This window comes from Ptiloglossa arizonensis, chromosome 2 (genome assembly GCF_051014685.1).
Source record: "Ptiloglossa arizonensis isolate GNS036 chromosome 2, iyPtiAriz1_principal, whole genome shotgun sequence".
Classification (NCBI taxonomy): Eukaryota; Metazoa; Arthropoda; class Insecta; order Hymenoptera; family Colletidae; genus Ptiloglossa; species Ptiloglossa arizonensis.
The window spans coordinates 21,382,307-21,407,215 of NC_135049.1; the positions used below are offsets into that span (position 1 = coordinate 21,382,307).

The 24,909-nt window shown below is 43.8% G+C and overlaps 1 protein-coding gene across 1 annotated transcript in view; it reads left to right on the top strand.

Moving 5' to 3' along the window:
- The window catches only part of LOC143155286 (telomerase-binding protein EST1A), a 184,431-nt gene that overhangs the window by 88,978 nt on the left and 70,544 nt on the right, over positions 1–24,909 (top strand). The window contains exons 18-20 of the mRNA XM_076327853.1: positions 12,278–12,459; positions 15,144–15,217; positions 24,265–24,377. Coding sequence (XP_076183968.1) covers positions 12,278–12,459; positions 15,144–15,217; positions 24,265–24,377 — 369 coding nt within the window. The remainder of the gene's footprint in view (positions 1–12,277; positions 12,460–15,143; positions 15,218–24,264; positions 24,378–24,909) is intronic.

Here is a 24,909-nt window from a genome sequence, read left to right on the forward strand (position 1 = left end):
ACTGTCCGCTGGTTCGTGGCAGCGCCACCACCGTCTCGGCGACTACCATTGCCACTCCGATCTACCGACTTCGTGACTAATTTGCAGACGAATAAACGTACTTTTCTCTCCCTTGCCCCGATCGGTCTGTATCCTCGTCTCTGTCTCGCCGTCTCTCCCCTCTTGGTGTCCTCTGCTACCGTCCGAGACACCCGGGGGGATAAAAGTCGACCACGACCACCATCCGGACGAAGAGACGTCTCTTCGTGGGTCGCTCGCGCGAGCTAAAAGCGAGAGTCGCGATCTTTCGAACGGGGAACAGGTGATCTTGGACCTTTATTCGATACTCGGAGGGGGGGTATCTAAATCGTAGATACACCGAGGTCTGGGTGAACGAGGGGAACATGTCGGTTAGATATCGACGAAAACGAACGACAACCGTCGCCAGTTTCCTGTCCAAGGGAACAGGTGATTTCTGGTCTTTCCTCGGTGCTCGCGGAGCGGAATTACGGACGTTGAGTATCGTTCCGCTGGGAGGTCCTCGTCGTGGGAGATCAAATTGTAAACGGATTTGCGATTTTCGCTGCGGTGGGAATCGCTCTTTCATGGAACGAATCGATTCCCTCACCGTATCTAATAAACGACGTGTAACATTGTTCGTCTAAATTTGGAAATATTCTCTCGAAAGGTCTGGAATTATTCAGTGTACCGAATCGATTACCAAGTATATGTAACTATAGCTGCAGTTTCACATATTGGAATCGATCTTTGCTCGCATTTTAATTCGCTCGAATAAATTACCAGCATTTGTATCCTAGAAGTTTCTTAAGAATTCTATGAATTTTTCTAGCGACTTCTTTCAAATATCCATTCAAACGGGGTAGTTCACCCCCGAAGAATGCTGACCGACGACAAGAATGGTCGAAAAACGATCGTAACGCGTTCTTAGCAAGGATGGAATAATCGAGGAAGAGACCGAGGGAATAGAGTCTCTCGATCGGTTAATAAATGTCCCGAAAGCGTGTAACTCGTGTGTTCGATTTTGTTACGTAACAAAGTGACGACAGAAGCTAATTCTCGAAACACGGACGAACATGGTACGCGATTCTGAACGATTTGAAACCGATTCGTGGTTCTCGACGAGGCGGTAGCACGGGACATCTTCGCGTTACCCTGGACGTTACTTCTCATCGGGTTATCGACACGACCCACCGTTTCTTGCGGAATTTATCACCGCCTCGCGGGGCGGAGAGGGATATCGTAATCGGATATCCAGCTAGCTGGCTGGCGCCATTTTATTAAATCGTCCTCGCGGTCCGCGCCATTCCGACGAGCAAACCAGTTTACGATAACTTAACTCGCCGTACGCGCGGCGTCCGCGCCTTTCTTCTTCTTCTTCTTCTTCGTCGTCTTCTTCTTCTTCTTCTTCTTCGTCTTCTCCTTCTTCTTCTTCCTTCTCCTCCCTTTCTTACCGTCGCGTTCCTCCCCCTTTCGAGCGCGTTTCGGGCTTATCGTTCGCGCGGTGCAAAAGAAAACAATGAAAAAATAATAAGATTAAAAAAAAAAAGAAAGAAACAACGGCCCAAGGACGTCGCGCGTTATCCGAGCACGCGCTCGCGCGGACACGAGCATGTGCACGGAGCCTTATGGTTCGTCGAACGTCTCGGGGCGTGCTGCTTGGCGCCAGGCGCCTTCTTTGCGTGCCGGGACGCTCGCCACGAACCGGGGAACCAGATCCACGCGCTGGCGCGGATTGATGTCGCTCGTTATACCGTGGACTGAATTATGGAAATCATAAATTTCGTTGGCGAGCCGACCGGGGAAAAACGAATCTTGGGGTGATGGTATCGGGCGCCGGTTAATACCTTATCGGCCCAGGGTAGAGTAGGGTACCGTGGCGAAGAGTAGAGTAACTTACAAATGTAACGAAGAGTGGAGTAACTTGGGAAGAGATCGACTGGGTGAAGAAAGCTTCCGTTGAATTCGAGTGTTCTTTCGTTTGTACGCTCGAGGTGTTTGGTTGGAGTGACTTGAACTTGTGAAAATTTGTTTGAATTTATCGTCTGAAGAGAGGACTGAGGAAATGTAGGGGTATTTATTACGATAGTTGTGATTCTTGAAAAAATATTATCGAGATGATTTTTCGGCGAAAAGTAGGGTAAACTCGAGGAGAAATTCTTTATTTATATAATATATTATTTAAATCGTTCGTCGAAGACGCAATAACGCTGTAAAAATTTGATAGAAATGTTAATTTTCAGGGTAAACTCGGGGAGAAATTCTTTATTTCTGTAATAAATTATTTAAGTCGTTCGTCGAAGACGCGATAACGATGTAAAAAATTGGATAAAAATCTAAATTTGCAGCGTGGTTCATAATTTTCTTAGGCCGTCGCTAGGTACAGTATTGCAACGTTCAAGCAGATGTTCGCGTCATTCTCGCGAACTTAACTTCGGTAACAAGTAGATATAATTCTAAACCGCGATGGTGATGCTGTACTGGAATGACGCCGACAGATGGTCGGTATTTGCTACTCGGTAGCAAAAACGTGTGAAGATGACTTTCAAGTCGATTGCGACGAAGATTACATTATAATATATCAATTATGATTATTATTTCCGTTTGGACGGACACCCCTGTTTCACGATCGTCGTTCCGTTCGCCCTTTTCTTTCGTGAACAGAAAGATCTTGTACCGTGTTTACGAGCCATTTTTCCACGCGAACTTCCTCCTCGGTTGCGTCACTCGTTACGGGATACCTTGTCGCGAGGTCAGTTGTGAAGCTTTCATTATCCAATTAAATGCTCGTGTCTCGCAATTTTTCCAACGAAGAAAAGTATTTCCGGTAGCATCTGTCCTACTGTTTTTATCATTGAAAAGAATCCTCGTTTAAAGGATCAGAAGCATCGATAAATCCTTTCCTGGTTGCGCGCCGTTGCAAACCGCGCACGGGCCATAATTGCACCGTTCGAGATTTATGCGTATTTACGAGTGGTATCAGCCGTGTCTGTTGCCTGTAGAAAATTCAGCCGCGTCCAATTATTCCTGCCAACGGACATCGAACGTTCAACGCTCATCATCTCGACCAACTCTCTAGGAGGTCCACTACCGACCATCGAACGACCGAAGTCCATCGTTCCGGCGGGAAGTTCGAATCGATCGATTCGTGCTCGTAACGTTCTAGCTCGTAACGTTCGATGGGAGTTTATATATTATATGTCCCACGAGGCTTCTTTACCATCGTCCTGTCACGATCAACGTTATCGATACAAAATGAAAGAATATCGCAACCCCTTTAACGGGTAGAATTCAAAATAGGAATGGCTCCAAACCATGCTTCGATTTGTAAACTCGCATATAATTTGCCACTTATGCGTTACATAATTCATCCATTCTACTTTCCACGCATCTACGATCGAGTCTAGACCGCTGTTTGAATATTTCTGCAATCGACTTACACACGATGTCCACCGAAAGACCGAATGAACTCAGTTTGTGAATTGAATTCACAAACTTTGTTTTTAAATTTTTTTATTATTTTCTTTGGAAATGCAATCGATGAACGATGTGTGAAAAATAACATCCCTCGAACGACCATTGATCGAAAAAGACTAAAAACAGGTTACGACTTTTCCAAACACTTCTTTCAGTGGCGAACCTGTACTATTTCACACTTTGGTCGTTTCGCGATTACAAATTTCGTATTCGATTCGAAATCACTCGTCCTGACAATTATTTTTGTACAATTAAAGCCATCGACTCCTGTATTTCCTTGATCGTCTTCGTATAGTCTAAAATCGAACGATTTTCACGCATTCGAGACATTCTGTACTCAACGAGTGAAATTAATATCACTGTTCATTCTGAATTATTTAAATTTTCCTTCGTAACATTTTTTTCACGTTAGTGTTCGGCACCTCGTCGCAGGTATCTCTCTAAAGCCTTAAACCAGTAATATTTAATTTTCTTTGGTAACATTTTTTCCATGTTAGTGTTCGGCACCTTGCCACAATTCATATAAAATTAATATCACCGTTCACTCTGAATTATTTAATTTTCCTTCGTTCCATTTTTTCCACGTTAATATTCGCCACCTCGTCGCAGGTATCTCTCTAAAGCCTTAAACGAATAATTTAAAAAAAAAAAAAAGAAAAAAGAAAAAGTAGAAAATTTCACTTTTCCACGTCGGCGAGTCGTAACCCGATACCGAGCGGCAAGGGTTCGAGAAAGCGGGTAGCGTAACTTCGAAACGAAATTTGTGCCAGCCGGAGGAACACCGTGTGCAATTATCGCGACGAATATCGACCGTGAACTCGGTAGCCCCGATGGAAGTGGAGAGCGTCCGGCCGAGATGAAGAGGGACGAGCGTTAAATCATAAATCCAGCAAATTGGCCGCGGGGCGCGGCGTAAAGTGTTGTTCACACCTACGTCCGCGCGCGACGTGTAACGCGGGAACGCCTGGGAATTTCGTCACGGCCTTCACTGGATCTTCACGCACGAACGCCCCTTTGCTGTCCGATGGCTGACGTTCCCGCGACGTGCCTGTCATACTCGCCGGCTGCTTCTGAGGGCTTCCTGTCCACGGAGGGACAGGTCGATTTGGTTAATGAACCTCGCGGTGGTTTCGTTTCGTTCCCGACGACCGTGATATTAATCTCGAGCCGACCGGGGTAACTGGTTCGTCGGGAGGAACTCGTCGGGGGTGGGTAAAAAATCGTTGGACGATACGTAGCCTTTGTCCTGGACAAGATCGACGTTCTCGCGTGTCGAAGCACGCACACTGTAGGAAACTGTTGCACGAAGGCGAGGCGAGTTTTAGGGTACGTTAGATAAAATAACAGCACACCCAAATTGTATTAGGTTGTTTAATTTCTTTCGGTGAAAATGAAACATGATTTTTTTTAGAGGGTACAAACATTTTATTACATTATATGTTCTCCATTTTGGAAAACGAAATCACTTTCAATCGAACAACCTGATAGTGTACGTTGGCTACACGAACTCTCGCTAGATTCGACTCGAGTCGTTTCAATCGATCTCCGACCAGTGACGGAGATTTTTTTTTCGTTTTAATTTGTTCTTTGGGAGCACAGTCGACGAGACCGATTCAATGTTAACGTTTCTCGACGACGAATGTCGTTCGAGAGGAAGAATCAATAGGTACGAACGATCTACAATTTTGTTCCAACACTAGTGAATTCCGTGGGTCTTTCTCAACCCGTCACGTGCCGACAATTATTTTTGTACAATTAAAGCTATCGACTCTCGTGTTTTTTTTCGTATTTTCCACGTATCGTAAAATCGGACGATTTTCACGGACTCGAGACGTTCCGTACTCACGAGCGGAGACTTTGAGCGTCGAAGGGCGGAATGCACGATGCGCGTTCATTTTGAATTATTTAATCTCGTGTCTCTTTGTCTCTTCGTGACATTTCTTTTCCACGTAGAAACTTTCCAAAGTGCGTCTCTCCGGGACACCCTGTGTACACCGTGCGTCGTTCGGTGTATCCCGATTGATTTTTTCAAGTATCCGCTGTAAAGGAAGCTACATCCGTGGCTCCGTGGAATATTTCTCGTAGACTGTACATCGAACACGAGGACGAACAAGGTGTACAAACTGAGCTTCAAGCGAACTCTTTATCGCGGATTGAATTTTTCCCGACGTGCGGCGACCACGTCCTGTCCTGTTAAACGAAGCGAAGCAAATGGAGGATGACACTCGAAGTCATTAAAGTCACCGGCTGCGAGTTTGCTCGCCGCGCGTTGAGCTCTCTTTCGCGCTCATTACAGTTACCTTTAACGTGTCGTGTAATGCCTCTCTATTGGTCATCATAACGGGCGCGATTACCTTCAAACAAAAGGGTTCTCGTGTTTCCTACCCCGGCCGTTAGAAAGTGAGTGGCATAATAACTGGCTTAACGAGTCGACACGCGTCGCGAATTTACGAGGGTTTCTCTGAAACTAGCGTTCACCTAACGAGGAGCCAGCGTGTCAATATTGTAGAGCCGACGATAAAGACGCGCGGCTGGAACTGTATCTCGTTGGTTCGTCTTGGAAATTGACACCGATAACGGGGAGGACTTTCGTCGGTGCTTTTAACGATCGAAATTTTTAATCGCTGTCTTTAAACTCGTTGGAAGTTAATAACAGAGACTTGCCAAGACTGTCCTCCGCGAAATATCGGTGTCAAAATTTTTCTATTTACCATCCTCCGTGAAATATCAGTTTTCCAATTTTTCTATTCACTATCCTCTATGATACATCGCTCTCCATATTTTTCTATTCACTATCCTCCGTGTAACATCAATTTCCAAATATTTCTATTTACCATTCTCCGTGAAATATCACTTTCCAAATTTCTCTATTTACCATTCTCCGTGAAATATCACTTTCCAAATTTCTCTATTTACCATCCCCTGTGAAATATCAGTGTCCAAGTTTCTATTTATTATCCTCTGTGAAGTATCACTTTCTGAGCGATTCTATTCGCGGAAGTTACAGCCCAAATATTCCATCGCCTATAACGCACCTTAAGAATACTACGGAACAATAATAATAACAATAACGAATAATTTTTCGCCCGAGTATCCGTCGTTCGGAACAAAATGGACAATTTGCAATCGTTTATTTCGAAAAATGCGCAAAGCACTCAAATTTAAATTATTCACCAAAAATACAATATATACCACCGAGCGCTTTTTATGGTTCTCGAAGTTACCGAAGAAGTCGATAAATTTGAAATCGGTCGATCGAACGCGTCCACGGGGATGACGCGACGTAGCAGCTACCCGTTCGCGTCTGTGCTCTAAATTATAAATAAACTCCGCGACATCCCGTTCGGTTTAATACGATTAAACATCAATCATCCGTGCGAGAGTTCGCGATCGCGTGCTCGGCGAAGCGTCGAGGAGGATACGATTTTCGTTGATTTCGCGCGACGTTGTTGTACCCTCCGCTCGCCCTCTTCAATGTTCCGCTCGCGGGACCATTAATTTGACAACGGAAGACTTCATTCTCGGACGACGGGGAATTAAGCGTCTCGCGGAAAATTCATTATTGTCGTCGCGCGCCGGTAAATACGAACGAATCGGGGACTCAGCCGCTAGAATCGATGCTAATGGAGTTATCCGCGTTCTATTTCTCTCTATCTCTCTATCTTTCTCTCTTTCTCTCTCTTTCGCTCGAGTAAGCGGGTCTAACTCGATTTCGCGTCCGTTTTCGCGAAAGGTAATCGAGTTAGTATCGGTTCTGGAAACAGGAAGGCTGACCTCGCCCTCCAATTTCATTAAACGGCACACGTTTCGAACGTAGTTTTCGCTCGTGAACAAGCGGAGGGCCCCGTCCTTGCTCCGTTTAGTTCGTTAGGAAAGAAGGGAGAATCCGTGTCGCGAGGTAAGGGGAGGAAGAGGACGGAGGACGCTGCCTTTTCAGACCTCATTGACAACGTCGTTGCCTCCTCTTATTCGCGCATCAATCGAATTACCGTACCCCCTCATCCCACCGCTCTTCTCTGCAAACTGTTGCAACTTCTGATTTAATGATTCGCGCGTCTGAGTTCCGGGTGATTGGAACTTGTCGTATAATTGACGCTTTAACGAAGTAATTGCTCGCTTTCGACGTTTCGGTTTTGTTTGCCCGTTGTTCGACCACCATCGATATCGCGATGTCTGTTGAATTTGTTCCCGAGCGATGAGAGCGGCTCGAAAATTCGAAGCTTCTGATCCTCGAACGCGAACGGTTGTCGATTGATATTTATTTCTCGTTCGTTTGGATGTTACCGTTAAGTGAAGCAATTTTTTTTAGTGTAGGTAGTTTTAACGTTCGTAAGAGTTGGTTTACTTACCTCTGCTTTCGATACTCTTTATCGGTTACAGTGTCGATCCATTCTTTGAAATACGAGTACGCTAGAAATTTTTTGCGATCCAAAGTCAATGCTCGAAACTTACTCGAGAAACACGAGGTCTCAGGAATAATCTCCGAAGAACTCGCCGAATTACACAATGAAAGATTATTTTCACAACGATCGAGAACAATTTCTCATCCCGTAACAACGCAAGTTCCGTCCGAAATAGTTCTCCGTGAGGTTACGAGCCGTATTATTCTACGAAATAGAAGACACGACGAAAAATCGTTTATCGAAGCATCGATCTATTCGCATTTTTCCACCGGCTCGATTCGCAATTAAACTTGCGGGACTCGTGAAATTAATCGCCATCGCGCGAAACTGGCCTCGATAGAATCTCCGAGAGTCTTTACCAACGATACAACCGATAAGGAAGCACGCAGGTTGCAACTTTGACAGGTGCGCGTACTCGATGCAACTTTGATGATCGTCGAATGCACCGCGGACGATGTAGAGGGGGGCGAGGAAACCGAAGGGGGGTGGGCGGGGGGAGGGGTAGGCCGACAGACGATACGCGTAATTTTCCCTAATGATCGTATTGGCAATTAGTTAGGGGCCTTTCTATAAATCTTCCCTAACTAATTACCCCTTACACTCCCAACCCTCGAAGAAGACCACACGGGCGTTCGAGTGAACCACGCAGTTAAACGCTAATTATTATCCACGTCCGCGATAAATTAAACTGCCAGATGCCATGGGTATCGTCGAGTGGTCTCTCGCGCACGTACGGTGAACCGTGGGGTCTATGGGGGGATACGGAATATTCGCTTGTTTGGTCTTGCCTTATTCAATTTGCGCCATCCCCCGTGCGCGCATCTATGCTGCTCGTTATTGGACACCGTCCTCGATCTTTGTCCCCGTATATCTCTGTCGAAGGGGTCAGTTGGTGCAACGAGGAGGATTTCGCGTAGATCCGATGATGCTTGGGTTCGTGGGTTAGGTCTGCACGAGGCAGAACCACCGATTCAAATTTCCCGCACGCTTTTAACGCTCGACGCAATCCGGCGAAAAATTGGCAAGTACTCTTCTACGTCCGATGACGTCTCTTATTCATCAAAGTATGTACTCTTTTTTTAATACAGAAACCGTGTATACGGTTTTCCTTGAATATTTAAATTTCCTACAAATACGCACGGAAGAGGGTTTCAGATGGTTACTAATTTTTCTACGTGTTGTTTTAGGATTAAATCTGGAAAGTTGCTCGTCGATACGTATGTAAGTTTGTTTAGTGTTCTCTCGTTAGGAAGTCATGGTGATAGTATAAAATATAAAATAGACGTAACGAGGTAGAGCGGTGTGTAATCAATTTTAACTATTAATTATCAGTAAAATAAACATCAGTATAAGTGAAAAGAGGGTACGCTTATAATTGAGGAACAATCCGTAGAAATTTGCCAGGTATAGAATTGTATAAGTTTTCGATAAGTTTCTAAAGAATGTGAGTACAATAATATTTTTATCGTAGCTCTACTAAACAATCCGTAGAAATTTTCCGGTTCTAGAATTGTATAAGATAATAATTTTCGATAAGTTTCCAAAGAATGTGAGTACAAGAATATTTCTATAAACTTCCGGGTGTAGAATTGTATAAGATAATAATTTTCGCTAAGTTTCCAAAGAATGTGAGTACAATAATATCTCTATCGTAGCTCTACCAAAAGCTAGGATCGATTGCAATCGAATGTTTACTTTTCTTCTGTCGGATCATGACTCCAAGGATTACCAAATTTTGGTATTTCGTAATTGTGTACCATCGAATCGAAGGATTGGGCGAAAGAAGGGAAGAAATTTCGTCGAGCTCCGACGAATACGATCATCGACGAAGGTTCCCGATGTTGGTCGAGGAAGGACCCAGGTAGTCGCGGTATCCTAGATGAAAGGTGCCGCGCAATGTCGCCTTCGTAAAGTAGTTAGGGTTCCCGTTTCTCCCCGCGCGGTCGTACACCGATCCGCTGGACGGTTTCTGTTAGCCTCGTTCGCAACGCCGTACCACGGAAACGACGTTAAAATGTCGGCTATGCCGATTACCCGCGATGGATATACGAGATAATGAAAAGGCCTCGTCTCTCCGCCGGCTCGCGCTTCCGCGTCTGTTTCCCTCTTTCTCCCCTCATCTTCCGCCTCCGCTTCTTTTCCACCCTGTCTGCTCTCCAACCAGAGGTAGGTGATAATAGCAACAAGAAAACCGATACGTATTATTATCGGTCAATGTAGCGTACTTTTATCGCGAATAGGCCTTTTTGACCCCTTTGTTGCAAGTGATAGTGTACCAGTAGTCGAAACAGTTACCCCTTGCTTGGAAGTATCGGAACCATTGAAAACGATAACAAACGTCTTTGTTCGATTAAGATAGTGCGAGATAGAAAGAAAATCTAGAAAAGTAGAAATATTAGACGCAATTTGGGACACTTATCGTCCTCTTGAAGTATTAGGACGCGGTAATACGCGTTTTTGTTGCGTCGAGATTGTGCAAACCAAATGGAATATCGAAGAAGGATGGAAATTAATCCACATCGGTAGAAATACGGACAGATTACGATACGTTTACTTGAGTCGGTTGTCCACTAGTGAGTTTTGCTCCCGATAGTCGCTATCGAGAGTAAAACACACCGATAAAGGTATTTCCACACGGATGTATCGGGAGTGTTCCGACGATCGAACACAGTGGCCGCCTTACCGGTTGCTCGTGTGAGGGAGCTCTTATTCTCGATAGCGACTCTCGAGGGTAAAAACTCTCGAGTGGACACCTAGCATTATCCTCGCGGTCAGTAGCTAGTCTCCTTTTCCGCAATTACACGGAATCGTACATGTAACGTGTACTTACAAGTACACTTGTCAAGGGGGAACGTCGTCTTCCTTCATACAAACAGTTTCTTTGTTGCAATTTTTTTTTTTTTATTAATTTTACGTTTTTTCTCAAAAAACTTTCGTAAACACATCAATTTTCGGACCATCCCTATTTAGATTTCGAGAAGTGAATAGATTTTTTCATTTCTTTCTTAAATTCAACGATCGAGTATATATTTATTATAATATTGAATCGTATATTTATTATAATATTGAATCGTATATTTATTATAATATTGAATCGTATATTTATTATAATATTGAATCGTATATTTAGTATAATATTGAATCGTATATTTATTATAATATTGAATCGTATATTTAGTATAATATTGAATCGTATATTTATTCTAATATTGAATCGTATATTTATTCTAATATTGAATCGTATATTTATTATAATATTTCCCATCGTTGTATGCATAATTTTTCTCCAATAGTTTTTGAGAAATTCTTTTTAGGGTACGAGAATGTTTATATCTCCCATACGCGTTAACATTTTTTAATAAAAATCGACAGAGATATTGTCGAAGGTACGAATTTTTAACGCATGTAAGAAATATTTCTATTGGACGTTTCGTATCGCCGGAATAAATTGACAAAATTTAGCTAGCTGTCGTTCATCTCGAAACGTATTGTTCCTAATGATCGAGGACTCGCGAGATCACCGGAGATCGTCAATTAGCGTTACGAGACGATCGACGAGAGAAGTTTGTTCGTGAATGTGCCGGGATTAGGAGCTTTGCCAACTTTGTTTACCAGTTTAATCAAGTAACACGTTCGCGCACGGTAGCGCAATGTTACGTACTTCTGTAAACTGTAACTGATCGTTGTCGACGCGACGCTATTGTCTCTTCGTGTTCGTAGAGGCCCTGGAATTTCTGGCGACCTATCGAAATTATCTCGAATCGATCGAAATTCAACTAACAGGGAGGATGAAAAACGGTACGCGTCGAAGAAACACGTATCCGTAGAAAATAATAATTTACGGGCGACGATGGCTAATTAACGTAGAACAAAATAAACGAAAACGCGATAAAACGAACGTTTCTAAAGAGAGGACAAGTTTTTCCCCGGTATGTATTTTTCCTTTTCTTTTTTCTCTCTCTCATTCAAGCGTTCCTGGAAGTCAGCCTTCGTGCAGACCGTAGAAATGACTCACGACCAATGTTCAAATGACTCGAGACTCCCAGTTTATGATGTTTCGCGGGTAATAACCGAGGATCGCGGGTCTTCACGGCTCTCTTAACGCGGCTCTGAACAAAAGTTAAATAACGAAGAGCGTTTAATGTCCGTCCCGATAAAAATTAAACGCCCCTAACTACCATACACCTCTGACCTCCGTGACAAAATCGTCGTGGTACTCGAGAGTCTAGAGAGGAACATCGCCGTGCCGTTTGCACGCACATCCTGTACGTGTGCCAATTTTATTACACCGATCTGCAAATTGCTGAAGTCGGGGTCGCGCCAATCTAACCGTTACCAGCCAACATCGAAATGTCGCATTCGTGTCGCTAACGGTTCGATTTTTCCCTCTGTTGTTTCAGATGCCCAAATGGAGCAGGGGTACCGGTCCGAGGTCCAAGAAAGGGCACTCGTTGTATCCTTGCAGATGTTCAATCTGATTTTAGAACGTGGCGTGTCCTTGCTCAAGTCTCAGTTGGACAGCGGCGAAGAACTGAGGATGGTTGTTAACGAGGACATGCAAGTCCTTTTACCAGCTATCAAGGTATTTCCGTTATCTCTGGTATATCTAATGCCCCCCGCCCCTCACCCTTCCCACCCCCTATCAAGATCTCTTTTTCCAAGAAACTTTCACCGTAAACGGGAAAACCGCGTCATTGTGATTGTACGGATTTAATCGAGCGTGGAATCTTGATGAAAAAGAAAAAAGAATCGCAACGGAAAAAGCGAAAAAAAAATCGCAGTACAAGAAAATGAAAGTCCACGATCGCTCGTACACAATTAGTCATCCCGATTCTTTTGTTCGCGTCGTTCCGCGTACACGTGGCGTGTAATGTAAGCAAATAGACATTTCTTTCGATCGATCGTCGCGCGCATCGCTCGACTGATCGATGGCTCTTTACGGGAAGATCGTGGAATCGTCGAGAACCACGCTGGGTATTAATTTCACGCGTCGGTGTTCGTGATTTCCCGCGTCGACGCCGGCCCGCGATGAAAACAATCGTTCCTCGTGATTCATGCACGTTGCAATTGTGCCGAGAGAGTTCATCGCGTGCCAATTTCCTCAATTTTTCCTCAACGACGTACTTCCATTCCAGTTACACGAATTTTACGCGCCGGGGGTACAGGATTCAAGATCATACTTTCTCGCAAATTCAACGAGAAAGAATCACACTTTTCCTTCAATTCACGATCTAGAAATTCCAAAAAAAAAATACCCCTGACCTTAAACAACTTCTAAGAAGAGTCTATAAAAGGAGAAGAAAAACAATCTTTAATAATTTAATCAAAGTACATGTCTCTCTAGAAGTTTGCTATATAAATCAATATTGGTACTTGATAATCGAGAGATTCAGTCCATTCCTCGTAAGATCGCAATTCTGTTACAAAGTATGATACAAGAGCAATTTCAAAGTGTTGGTCATTTTTAAAACGGTCGTCTGTAATACGAGCGGTGAAAAATAAATCGCACGTTCTACTTTCGATCGGTTAAAATGGTAGTTCCGGTACAGAGGTACCAAACTTTTGACCAACAGTGTATTCGACGCGAGTCGTTAACATTTTCAATCGGCGCGCGGGATGAGCCGTGTGACGCGCAGACTCCCGTAGTATGGCGGTGTGATTTTTCGTTGAACTCGATCGGATTGCTCGTTGTCGGCGTTCTTGTCATCGCCGTAATCCTGCATGTGAGCGCGCTTAACCGGCCGAGAATTTATGAAGCAACGCGCGGTTCGCACCCACGCAAGGTCCGCCGGTGGCCGTTGTCAGGGCCTGGGCCTGGTTCGTTCGTGTCTCGACTTATTATGCAACCCACCGTTCGCGATTAATGCACCTATCGCACGTAAGCTATGCACGCACGCTCCATCGATAAAGGTCAGCCTATGACAAGCCATTGGAATCGCGACGTCACTGGTTCTTCCTGGTTCTGGCCGGTGCAACCTTCAAGGATACTCGCGTGGCGTTTTGCATCGCGACGTACAGGGTGATCCTCAAGGGGAACGCTATTTTTCCAATCTCGAGATACGTACTTTTGTGTTTTTTTTTTTGGAATTTTTTCATTCAAGAATACGATACGTTTTCTCAAGGACGACCATTTTAAGAATGTCGAGGAACGTACTTTTGTGTTTTTTTAACTTTTTAACTCAAGAATACGATACGTTTCTTCAAGGAGAACTTATTTTTCGAATCTCGAGATACGTACTTTTGTGTGTGTTTTTTTTTTTTGGAATTTTTTTATTCAAGAATACGACACGTTCTCTCAAGAGGAATCATTTTTCGAATCTCGAGAAACGTACTTTTGTGTTTTTTGTTTTAATTTTTTAACTCAAAAATACGATATGTTCCTTCAAGGAGAACCATTTTTCGAATCCCAAGAAACGTACTTTTGTATTTTTTTTTTTAATTTTTTCACTTTTTCAAGAATATGATACATTCCCTCAAGGAGAACCATTTTTCGAATCTCGAGAAACGTACTTGTGGATTTTTTGTTTTAATTTTTTAACTCAAGAATACGATACGTTCCCTCAAGAGAAACCATTTCTTGAATCTCGAGATACGTACTTTTGTGTGTTTTTTTTCGAATTTTTTAACTCAAGAATACGATACGTTCTCTCAAGGAGAACCATTTGTCGAATCTTGAGAAACGTACTTTTGTGTTCTTTTTTTTAATTTTTTAACTTAAGAATACAATATCGATAAAATCGAGATTCGAATTATTAACGAAGATTTCGAAGCGATCGAGACGAAACGATTTTCTCCATTGTCGAGTCTATGGATTTTTGTCCTCTAATAATTTTTGAGATAACTTGGAAGGTTTTTTTTTTATTTTTATTTTAGCGAAACTTTATTTTTTCTCTAGAAGTTTGTCGTTTCCACGGGAATATTTTCGAAAACTCCAGATTGTATATACTTGAATTCGGTTACGTCGCGCGCGATACTCACCCTTTTGTAGAAGAATCGCATAATTAAAAAATGCTGATCGCTATCGAAGACGCAACCTGGCGCACGGAATAATGGGCGAGTTTTGCTCTTGTCCCAAGTAGGACCATTAATATTGCCGATAAAGTAGACGCGATACAAGACTGCTGGTATACGATTCACTTTCCGAGGATGGATGGACGTAGGTACCAGAATGAAATAAAATGTTTCCTAGGCCTTTCTATAAATAAGAACGTCCTCTCCTGTACCCCTCGTCGAGCAATCTTTCATCGCTGAATCTTTTTGTTCTAGATTTGGTGCGATTGGATGCTCTGCCACAGCACCGTTTGGAATCCGCCTCCATCTTGCACGGACTACAGAGTCGGGTGAGTTCGATCAAACATTTAATATAATTATTTCTCTTGGAATACGATTCACGGTATCAACGGATAGGATCCAACCGTCTTGGTGTATATTTTATTTGTACATCGTTACTAATCCGATTTCTCGTCTTATTTATTTATTGCTCCATTTTATACTACTCGGTTGGTCCATCGTGAGGAGTTCAATTCCTCGTATCGGGAATGCTCAAGATGTTACTTCTCGAAGGTAGTATCGGAAGTTCATCGATATTCCAGTTATTTTTCATCGTTTGGTGGTTCTCCAACGCGCACGGTTCAATATGGCGTGGTTATTCGAAATTTTCCGGTTAACCGTACCCCATCGGGGATGTCTATCGTTAAATGTCAGTAAGAGAAGTAAATTTTCCTCTGTGCTAGTTCTGGCTCTGCGCGGTCGTGTATATTAGGATCAGGGGCTTCGCGAGTAGAAAGAATGCTCGATATTTCAAACTCCCTCTGATCCTGTGGTTTGCGGTCTTGCGGTCTGAATCTGGCTCTTAACTCCGGCGTCCAGTCGGTAACCGTGCGCGATGCATACATTCGCCAGCAGATTACGCTACGGTCACAAATTATTCATCGCGAGAAACCTTTTTCCACGGTTGATACCTTTTTTCGGAAGCTTTCGTTCCTTCCACGCGATCCACGTCTAAGTACCATTGATTCCCGAATTTCGTTTGATTTTTCAAAATTCTCGCGCGAGAAAAACGATTGTTCCCTTCTTCTCGGAAAATATGTTCCCTCTCTCGTTAGTGCACAATCGTTCACATCCGTTCGCAAATTATTCGTAACGGACCCTGTGTATTATAGAGAGAGAGAGAGAGAGAGAGAGAAAGTGAATCTTCTGGAGAACTATCGATCGTTCCAACATCCACAGGGATTATTATTCCCTATTGGGACACATCGCTCCCATTTTCATTGTTTAACCGATCGTTCAAAATTCGTGATTGGTGACTCGATCGTCCACGCGAGGTTTACAATTGATACCTTAAACAGAGAACCACGGAGTAACCGGTATCGACAATATCGTCCACGCGACGAAGATACCTGAGAATTCGGTCTTCGGAGAAATCACCGTTTTAAATTATTTTTCATATTTATCATCCTGTCTTCGCGAAAGCAATTCTACCATCGTCGAATCGGCGAGTTCTTCCCGTTGAAAACGAATCCGAACACGACCCCACTCGAAGTATCCTTAATTTTCAAAATTGGAAAACGACCGGTTTTGCCTGCAAAAGACGCGATCCGAAACACGTCGTGTGGGTACTCGTTCTCGTCGGGAGAATCTCGCCTATTCGTTAACGAGACCATCGGGAAGGTTCGATGAAAGATATATAAAAAAAAAAAACAATTCGAGTCCCCCGTTCGCCGACAAAGTTTCGTACGGGTGTTCCGTTACTCGGATCCGGTATCGGGGGATTGTCACTCGACGGGATGTAACTGGTACCGTTTTTCGCGACTCGTTTCGGCTTTTTGAATTTCGTACGGTCCAACCCGAACACGAGCAGGCCTGAATTTCGCCGAAGTGCGACGTACGACGAAGAAGTACGCTCGTGGCGGGGCGGCGCTGGAAGTGTGACGCGGGTCACGGTCAACCGCTGTATCGTATCAAAACTCGATCTACAGTCACGCAGAGGTTCGCGGATTCCTACGGGGCTGGTTCGTTTCCCCCGCACTGGTAATACGCCCCACCCTCCCCCTCTCCTTCTCTATTCTCCCCGCGTACCCTTCTCCGCGCGCAATTATCGCCGAGAACGGCGTCTAATTTGATGAAGAACGTGCGTGCAACGTCGCCCCGTTCGCGGATCTATTCCCGCTTTTGTCAAACGGAGGATTAATCCGCGAGCGGGAGATTTGTGGGGCGGGTCCCACTCGCGGGGCCCGCGATGCATCGCCGTCTATGGAGATTGCGGAGCCCGGGGCGATTAAACGTTGCGGAGATCAATATTCTTATTTTAGTATAATTGGAAAGTTTTCAGGTGTTGCTACTTTCAGAATGTGTATTCTTCAGGATAGTGTATTGTACGGGATAATTTAAAGTAGTTAACTTAAATTTTGTATAAGAATACTATGAGAGTATTGAAGTATGTTAAAGAGAATTGGGCGTAAGTTTTCTTTTTTATAAAATGTGGTAGTAAGTAATAATAAGTGCGAGGCCCTTTACGTACAAGGGCCCTTTATTCTTACTATACTGTAACTAAAAAGTTCTGAGGTGTTGCTACTTTCGAAATGTATATTTTTCAGGATAGTATATTGTATACTATCCTTATTATTGGAATAATTTAAAGTAGTTAACTTAAATTTAGTAGAAGAATACTATGAGAGTACTGAAGTACGTTAAAGAAAATTGGGCGTACGATAACGTAAGTTTTCTTTTTTATAAAACGTGGTAGTAAGTAACAATAAGCGCGAGGCCCTTTTTGTGCAAGGGACCTTTATTCCTACTCTACTGTAACTAAAAAGATCTGAGGTGTCTACAGCGCGCATTGCACTTCACAAATTTATATTTTCCACTAAACTACATTTTACAGAACACGTAGTTTCCAACATAAATTTACCTCAAGAGTAATACACTGATGCGTTAATAGAATTGAATGCTTCGGTCGGTACGATTAGATTAATCGATTTCTTACAAAACGTGGAAGTGAGCGATAAGTGCGAGGGGCCCTTCGCGCGCAAGAGGTCCCAGGGCAAATGCCAGACGTTGCTGAGGGCGGTACTGCTCGCGGGGTCCTCAAGGGGTTCACGGATCAAGCAACAGGGAACGTTCGGTTCCGTCGCAGCTGCGCGCGACTATTAATTCAGGTTGACATCTCAGGTGTTTTGAATTATGACTGTTGTGTTGGACTATTAATTCTCACCCGGACGTCAATTTCTCAGGGTGGGAAAGTTCCGGAGAGGAGGAGGGGGGAGTGGTGGTGGTGGTGGTGGTGGTGGTGGTGCTGTGCTAGAAGAGACATCACGCGGTCGACGACGTTCTACACCTTCCAGGCGCGCGTTCGTGATTTATCGTCCGCGATAAGACGCGAAATTCCGCCTGGAAACCTAATTGTTCGTCGGGGATGGCGACGGTGACGATGTCCATCGTAGCGACGATGGGGCGACTGTGTCGTTATACAGGGTGGTACACGCGTAACGAGGCCAATGTCCTAAAACGAGTAAACAATTTTGTGGGAACATCGAGAGTGTCTACCGTAATTTTTGAGTTGCAAATTAAAGTGGTGTCGGGCAAAAATTATCATTGCGATAAGGAATAATATTGGATACAATACGTCACACGTGTACAATATTTGGTTCGTCCTGATTGAATTTTAAAACCGTCGATTCTTTGTTACAAGTTGTAGACGATACGAGACGCTACCAGGATAGTGGTAATATGGAACGCTTGATTTTTAAAGTTTGTCGACGACGTTGAGAAATATTTTTCTTCTTTTCGAAAAACGAGACTCGAAATCGAGAAAAACGTGTTTCTCGCGATCGTTAAAATTGGGGACCGATCGGGAGGAATTACGATTTCTCGTATCCAATAACGAGCATAATTCCGAACGGAAGAATCCAGGGAACTCTGTACGAGAGCAGCATCGTTCGCTCGTTAAAGTCGCTGGCTCGCGAACCTGTTCCGTTCTCGAAACGATCCAGCGTGGGAGTGACTCATCGAAATAAAAGCATCTGGTGGTCGCCGATGCGACGACAATGCAAAGCGCACGGTGGACGTTCGAGGAAAGGCCGATCAACGTGTAATTATCTTCGTACGGTCTCCTCGATGATTGACAAAGGAGCCGTGGCCCATGGAATCGCTGGAAAAGATCGGTAGGGCTCGTCGTTAGCGTCGACGTGGCCGCTTCGAAAACAGAGAAAACGAGACTCCCTTTTGCGAACGTGCACCAGCGATAAGACGCGTGCACGCGATAAAAATGCAACGAGATCGGGCCAATTTCAGTCGTCTAAATTTGGGTACGATGGAACTCCGTTTGCGCGAACACTGCTGAGGGGGACAGACGGTTCATATAAACGGGTAGGTTTGCATAATAGCGGTCTACCGATTATCCCCATTATTTTTGTTCAAATAAGGTGATTTGAACATTTCCTCCATTTTTCGTCACTTCGGTTTCGTACTCGATCGTTTTAGAATGGCGAGGATAAAGGGAGTTCCACTTGAAGTGAACGGAGTTCCAATAGATACGGAGCTTACATAAATGGAATTCTAATGTGGAGAGTTCCGGTAAATGGAGGTTGAGTAAATGGAGGTCTAGTAAATGGAGTTCTAGTAAATGGAGATCCAATATATATAGAGCTTAAATAAATGGAATTCAAAAGTTGGTCCTCAACTTCCGGTTTGGTCCTCCACTTCCGGTTTGGTCCTCAACTTCCGATTTGATCCTCAACTTCCGGTTTGGTCCTTCCGGTTTGGAGTTCTAGTAAATGGAGATCCAATATATATAGAGCTTAAATAAATGGAATTCAAATATGTGGAGTACCAGTATGTACAGTTCCATTATGTAGAGTTCCAGTATGTACAGTTCCAGTATGTAGAGTTCCAGTATGTACAGTTCCAGTATGTAGAGTTCCAGTATGTGGAGTTTCAGTATGTGGAGTTCCAGTATGTGGAGTTCCAGTATGTGGAGTTCCAGTATGTGGAGTTCCAGTATGTGGAGTTCCAGTATGTGGAGTTCCAGTATGTGGAGTTCCAATATGTGGAGTTCCAGGAAATGGAGGTCTAGTAAATGGAGTTCCAGTAAATGGAGTTCCAGTACATGGATTTCTAGTAAATAGAGTTCTAATAAATAGAGTTCTAATAAATAGAGTTCAAATACACAGAGATCAAATACACAGAGTTGAAATACACAGAGTTGAAATACACAGAGTTCAAATACACCGAGTTCGAATAAATGAAATCACAGATAAACAGAGTTCCGATAAATGAGGCCACGGATAAACGGAGTTCCAATAAACAGAGGTCGGACGTATTTTGTGCCGATGCACCGAATTCGGACGAATTTCGTTCGGATGCACCAAGCTCGAACAGTATTCCGTTCCGATAAACGTAGTTTCGCAGTGCGCGAGGCGGTCGCGCGGGTGCGCGCTTCTTCAAAGTCTTTTTACCGTCGAATATTCGAGCGAGATCGAAGACAACGATTTTTATACACCGATCGCGCCGAGTAGGCCCCGGACCGAATATATCGATACCTTGGATCTTTCTAACGAGACGGAGCAAAAAGACGAGTGGCGAAAAGAGAGAAAAGACTCTCGGTGGCTTGGCCAAGACCGATGCAATCTATCGTCCATTAAACGAGTTTCAAGGCCCCTTTAGTCCCGTAACTGCGAGAACCAACGGCCCCCTATCCGGCTGGATGAGTTAATTATTGTTGCTCGTTAGCGATTAACAATTATGCGAGCGCGGAGCATCGCGTTTCCTTGGCAAGGACGCGAGTCGGCGCGAGTCGGCGCGAGGCGGCGCGAGGCGGCGCGAGGCGGCGCGAGGTGGCGCGAGACGGGCGTCGATCGGCTACCAACGCGATCATCGCATCCTCTTAATCCTGTTCACCGTGAATAGAAACGCTCCTATTTATAGAACCGCGATCGCAATTAATCTGCCGTCGATCGCGATTTATTCGATTCCCTCTGTTGTACCCCCTTCCGCGCCACCCCCGCCGTTTATTTTTATCATCGTTCACCCGAGGATCGTAACTTTCTTTTCTCTCCTCTCGCCTTCGCTCGTGCCTTGGTCCGTGCAATTGCGATCGATCGATCAGTCACCGTCCCCCTTTTTCGTCCATCTTTCTTTTCTATTACGACCATCGTTAACCCCTTGGGGACGGAACAACAGTTTTGGGCACACCAGAGTGGACCACTCGATTTTCGATCGAAAATAGAGAATGTCTTCGTCTCGCGCAAAAACGCAGATCACTCGCGAATGTTTATCAATTTTCCGCACTCGTTTTATTTCAATGCGCAACATTATATTAATTCGCGGTGTCACGAGTTGGACGACCGGTGTGTGTTATTCATTGCACGGTATTTCGATCGAGATTGAGACTTGCTCGACTATTACGATCGTTGATCCAAAGTATTCGAAACGATACTTTGCATTAGTGATTTTTACCGGTCGGGAGAATTTTTATTGGAAATTTTTAACCCGGAAATTCTATAGGTTGATAAAATGAGGGTACTTGTCAATTTTTTATTGATCGTATCGTAATGTTTCTTGGTCGCGTGAAACTTGTAAACGGAATGCCAAGTTTTCCGATAATGCAATCGTGCTTGAAAATAAAAAAACAGGAGTTTCTTAAATCAATGATTTTTGAGCCGTCAACGGAGTGACGCGAAAGGTTCTTTCCAATGATTTAATTGCACCGATCGTATTATGCGATTACCTCTGGAGTCGCAATATATTACAAAGCACTTATTAAGGCAAGGATCTAACGTCATTGCGTCACGCAATGATAACTAGAATCTTATTACTTCCTTAATTTTCCGATCGGGACGCGAGGAAAATATCTTCATCGAGGATCTTCCTCTCGCCTTATCGAACCGTTTATTTTTATTTCGTAATGAATAAACGAGCTGCGTATAACTTCGTATTCTTTGTATTTCGCGATTAAATTACCACGTAATGATTTTTTTTCTATACACGAGTAAGATTAAATATTTTCAATCGGTGTGAATTCGATGTAAGAAATTCTTAAAGAGAAATCTTTTTATCTTGTATCTTCGATCAATACCCCATAAACTTTTCTCGAGTGACACAAAATTTTCCAATCGGTATATTTCCCGAGATTATTCAGGTACCATTTTCCTCGACACGAACAATGGAAACACTTGTCCAATCATTTTCCAACATTCCAGAAACATCCGCCGAGCGAAAGAAAACTCCACCATCGATTTGTTTCCACATGAGATTATTCGGGTACCATTTTCCTCGTACCATTTTCCTCACAAATAAAAACACTCGTCCAATAATATTTCAACGCTCCGGAAACATCCGTCAAACGAAAGAAAACTCTCACCATCGATCCGTTCCCTCGTGAGATCATTCAAGTACCATTTTCATCGTCACAAATAAAAGCACTCGTCCAATAATATTTCAACGCTCCGGAAACATCCGTCAAACGAAAGAAAACTCTCACCGTGAGATCATTCGAGTACCATTTTCCTCGGTTCGAACAAAAACGCTCGTCCAATAATATTTGAACGGTCCGCAAACACTCGCCGTGCGAAAGAAAACTCCGCCATCGATTGGTTCCCTCGTGAGGATCATTCGGTTACCATTTGGAAGAAGAAGTGTGTCACCCAGGAATATTCCTCGATATTTCACCCGCGATAGTCCCGAGGCATGCGCGTTCCAGTTCTCTCGTTGCAGAATTTTCATCAATTTTCAATAAGGGGTCCGAAGCGGTCGGTAATAATTTAGCGATAAAGAGGCACGGCCGATTAGACGAATGGAAACGTGCAGCATGCGGTCGGCGCAATTAACGAATGACCTTTCATGACGCCGATCGATTAATCCCGGCCGAAGAAGCGTCGTGCGCTTTTCTTTGCAGCTGCCTTCCTCGCTTCTTTATCGCCGCCTCGGGGGCTGTGCACGATACCATCGAATGATCGATAGCTTGGAAAATGATCCCCCGCGCGTTGCCATTCATCGTGCTGAAAATAATTAAACGGACGACTTTGGATTTACAGTAATACGGAAGTGGTCGGATGGATACGCGCGCGGCCGCCGCGGACGCGTCATATATTTAATGATGTCACCGATACACGGGGTTCGACGGACGCGGGAACCGCCGCGATACGGCGATCTGTTACTAATTTTGATGGAACTGAACGAATCGTGGCCATCAATTGTGCGCGGCCATATTTGTGCCAAACGGTAACGCGTCGCTGAGAAACGCGGTCATCGGGGTCGGGTTCAGTTCGTTCGTCGAGCAGGGGTGAAGGAGACACACCGTGTCTGTTCAATAATGCAGCATGAATAACTCGAACCGGAACTACTTTTCGAAATATCTAGAAATCGCCTGGCCCACTAGCTCTGTTCCAATAGAACGAGAAAGTTTTAAGGAGTGCTATAGAAAATCGTATCTCAATTTCGTCGTTATAGTTTTTAACTTAAAGTCGCTACAAAGATTATTCTGAAAGTATCTTAAGAAAAAAGAAAATAATTGTACAGAGTTGGAATTATTATATTGATTTATTTTAGTTCCAATAGAATGGGAAAGTTTTAAAGAGTTGGCTGTTGTAGCGTACACTTTGAAAAGTGTATTTCAATTTCGTTGTTATAGTTTTTAACTTAAATTCGCTATAAAGATTATTCTGAAAGTATCTTAAGACAACAAAAATTGTACAAAGTTGGAATTATTGTATTGATTTATTTCGTGTAAAGTGTGAAAGTAATCAGTAGTAAGTAGATCTACGGTAGTTAGAGACTGCGTTTAATATTTCCATTCTGACGCAATTAAAAAGTTTTCAGGCGTTGGAAGAGATATTTAAACAAACACTTACCGTAAGAAAAATCAAGAACAGTTAATTGGATAAGAAAAGTTCAATAGTTTGCACGGTGAAACCGTTATTCTTCCGGCCGGCGGGTAGCTCCAAAACAAATTACTGATCGGATTGCAACGGAACGATTGAAACTCGAAACAGAGTCCGTGTGTTTTTTTTTTTGTTTTCGTTGCGAAAGTCATTCCCTTTTACGAGCGCGGAACACGGTAAGAAATTCCCATGATCTGAAACTTACCAGTCGGGTCGATGATTCAGTCGCGAAAGTAAAGTCAGCCACGGCATGGAAGACGATCGTGCCACCTGTGCTTATTGTGCACAGGTCTTCTTTATTCACCTTCGAATCACAGGTAGCACGTAGTTCGTTGATTCGTTCTGGCAGCTTACTGAATCACCGGAGGAATTATTTATCGCAAGCGGGAAGAACCATCTGCGGTTGGATCCTTCCGGTTTCTTGTTACGCGATTTCAGCCGATAGACCCGAAGCAGTCCAACCGATGGGGGATTTTCATTCGTTTTGCAATGTTAACTCTTTGTTGCAGCCCGGCCGGAGACGCCTGGAGCAGACTGGCCACGATGGTGAACATGTTGGATAAATTGAATTATTCCAGAGCGATCCTGATTCAGGCCAAGGACGCGGAGAATCGAGAAGACGGTAAGTCGAAGAACGGGGTTTTCGGTGGTGTGTGAAATTTGCATTAACGTTTCTTTCGACATCGAGCTCGATCTTCACGCGACACGGTTAGTTCGTTGCACGAGCGTTCTCCAAGTTTATCGAGTCGTGTTACACGAGTATTCGGTTACGGGAGAATTATCGCAATTTTCGCATCGTGTTGCAAGAATCGAAAATGTTGCAAAAATCAAATTATTACAATGTAGAGAGAACCGTCTTTACTTCTGGGACAGGTTTGCCGAGATAGGTACGGTTCGAAAGCGTTTAAACGTTTCTGAAATATTTTAACGTTGAAGATAACGGGAAAGTAATTTCGAAATGGCACGACGGTAAATGGTACTCGCACGGGGTTGTAAACTGTTCACGACGATCACACTGAAACGTGCATTTCGAGAATATGGCATTAGTTTTAACACTAACCTCGACGATACTGTTATTACCGCGCATTGAAATCTCTCGAGCGTCGTTCGTATCGAAACTACGTTTACGATTTTATCGTATATACGTTTGCCGC